This window comes from Staurois parvus, unplaced genomic scaffold (genome assembly GCF_062004578.1).
Source record: "Staurois parvus isolate SC_StPar_1 unplaced genomic scaffold, SC_StPar_1.0 ptg000232l, whole genome shotgun sequence".
Taxonomy (NCBI): Eukaryota; Metazoa; Chordata; class Amphibia; order Anura; family Ranidae; genus Staurois; species Staurois parvus.
Genome location: NW_028318028.1, coordinates 4,761,983 through 4,763,804, shown reverse-complemented (window position 1 = coordinate 4,763,804; position 1,822 = coordinate 4,761,983). Strand labels below are relative to the sequence as shown.

The following is a 1,822-nucleotide window of genomic DNA, read 5'->3' as shown; positions in this document are numbered from 1 at the left end:
TTTTTGGTATTTTAAATACAGTATATGTATGGCTTTTATTTCAAATGTAAAAATTACATGAAAAAAGTACAAGTAAAGGTGTTGAGACATTAAGAAAAATGATTTTGAGCACAGATATAGCTGAAGGAGGGATATGAAACATATGTTGTATTCAAGGCCAAACACAAGTTTTGTTTTTTTTATTGCTGTTACTTTTTGAAAAACTAAAGGTGGTCAAGATAATCAATTTTATAATATTCTGCTAAAAAATGTAGGTCAAACAGGTTAACTTTAATGTTGCCTTCCTCATTAACTTCCTTTTACTTTCCTTTTAATCCCATGCATTCAGCTGTTGGGAGTGAGGAAACACACTGCATAGGCTCCAAAGTACTCTGGTCCAAGATTACACTGGGCTAACTTTCTACCACCATGTGACCATGTTTGGCTAATTACAACAAACCCCCAGGTATTTTTTCTGCTCCTGATGGCTGAGAAGAGCATTATGGGAGAAAAGGAAATGTGAGTATGTTCTGCCAGGGAGTGAAGAGAGGTTTTACTGAACCTGTTGCTTTGCATGAAGAAACACGTTTGCTATAACTAAACATTGACAATTCAGGAGATATTAGTTGCAGCTGAAGTCCGTCTATTTTTACATTTTTTGTTATCATATGATACGCAACTGCCTCTTAAAAGCTGATTGAACGTCTCTGTTCTTCAGGCTATAAATTAATGGGTTTAACATTGGCACTGCTGCAATGTTAAAAAGGGAGATTGTTTTTTTGTATCTTAAATTTTCATTTGAAGTTGGACTTAGATATTGAGATACAAGAATGGTGTAGAGAAGGACAACAACTGTGAGGTGTGAGGAGCATGTGTAGAAAGCTTTACGTCTGCCAATGTTAGAACGGATTTTCAGAATGGTGATGATAATAAATATGTATGGTATAATGGTTAGAATAAGAGGCAAGAGAGTCAACACAAATATTCCTTCAACTATGGTCAGCAGTTCTAAAATGGACATCCTATTGCAGGAAAGTTTTTTGAGAGGCTCAATGTCACAAAAGAAGTGGTTGATTATATTTGACTCATAGCAAGTAAAGCTTGTCACCAGGAGGACAAACGGTATCATTTCCAAAAAGCCGAGTGTCCAGCATACAGTGGCCAACAGAGCACAAACTTTTCTGTTCATGATCATAGTATATCTCAAGGGATTACAGATGGCAATGTAACGATCATAGCTCATGGCTGTCAACAGCAAAAGTTCATCACTAATAAAGCATCCCAAAAAGTAAACTTGTACGATACAGGCTAAATATGACATTACTCTGTCTCCTGTAATAAATATAATAATATATTTATGAAGAGAACAGGTGGTTAAAGACATGTCCACTACAGAGAGGTTCCCTAAAAAGAAATACATTGGAGTATGGAGATGACGATCCAGGCAGACCAAGAGAAAAATGGTAATATTACCACAAATTGTGAAAAGATAAATTAATAAAACCATTATAAATGTTGGAACCTGTGCTCCTTGCACATCAGAAATTTCCATGATTATAAAATGTGTGACTATACTGTAATTTCTGCTTTCCATTTTGTTGGTGGTGTATTACCCAAAAAACTTAGGAAGGCTTTTAGATACAGTGCCGGTTTGTTTTAAGCATCCTGCAGGTAAACTACTAAGATGATTTTTCTAGCTCCTGTTAAAGATAGATATTAAAAAAAATGTCAGGAACACAAACAAGGTCACAAAGCAATAGAGATTATTTATGTCCTGATGCAAAATCTGTATATTAAAGTAAATCACCAATCTGAACTAAGTGAACACAATAAACTTTGGAAG

The 1,822-nt window shown here is 35.0% G+C and overlaps 1 protein-coding gene across 1 annotated transcript; it reads right to left on the bottom strand.

Moving 5' to 3' along the window:
- Positions 1–247: 247 nt before the first annotated feature.
- On the bottom strand, positions 248–1,573 carry LOC149460263 (olfactory receptor 5V1-like). The gene has a single exon (XM_089679925.1). The coding sequence runs from the start codon at positions 1,571–1,573 to the stop codon at positions 644–646; it is 930 nt and encodes a 309-aa protein (XP_089536051.1). The 3' UTR covers positions 248–643.
- Positions 1,574–1,822: the final 249 nt, after the last annotated feature.

Bases quoted from the DNA above. Each gene is read 5' to 3' on its own strand.
- LOC149460263 (XM_089679925.1), bottom strand. From the start codon at position 1,573: ATGGAAAGCAGAAATTACAGTATAGTCACACATTTTATAATCATGGAA.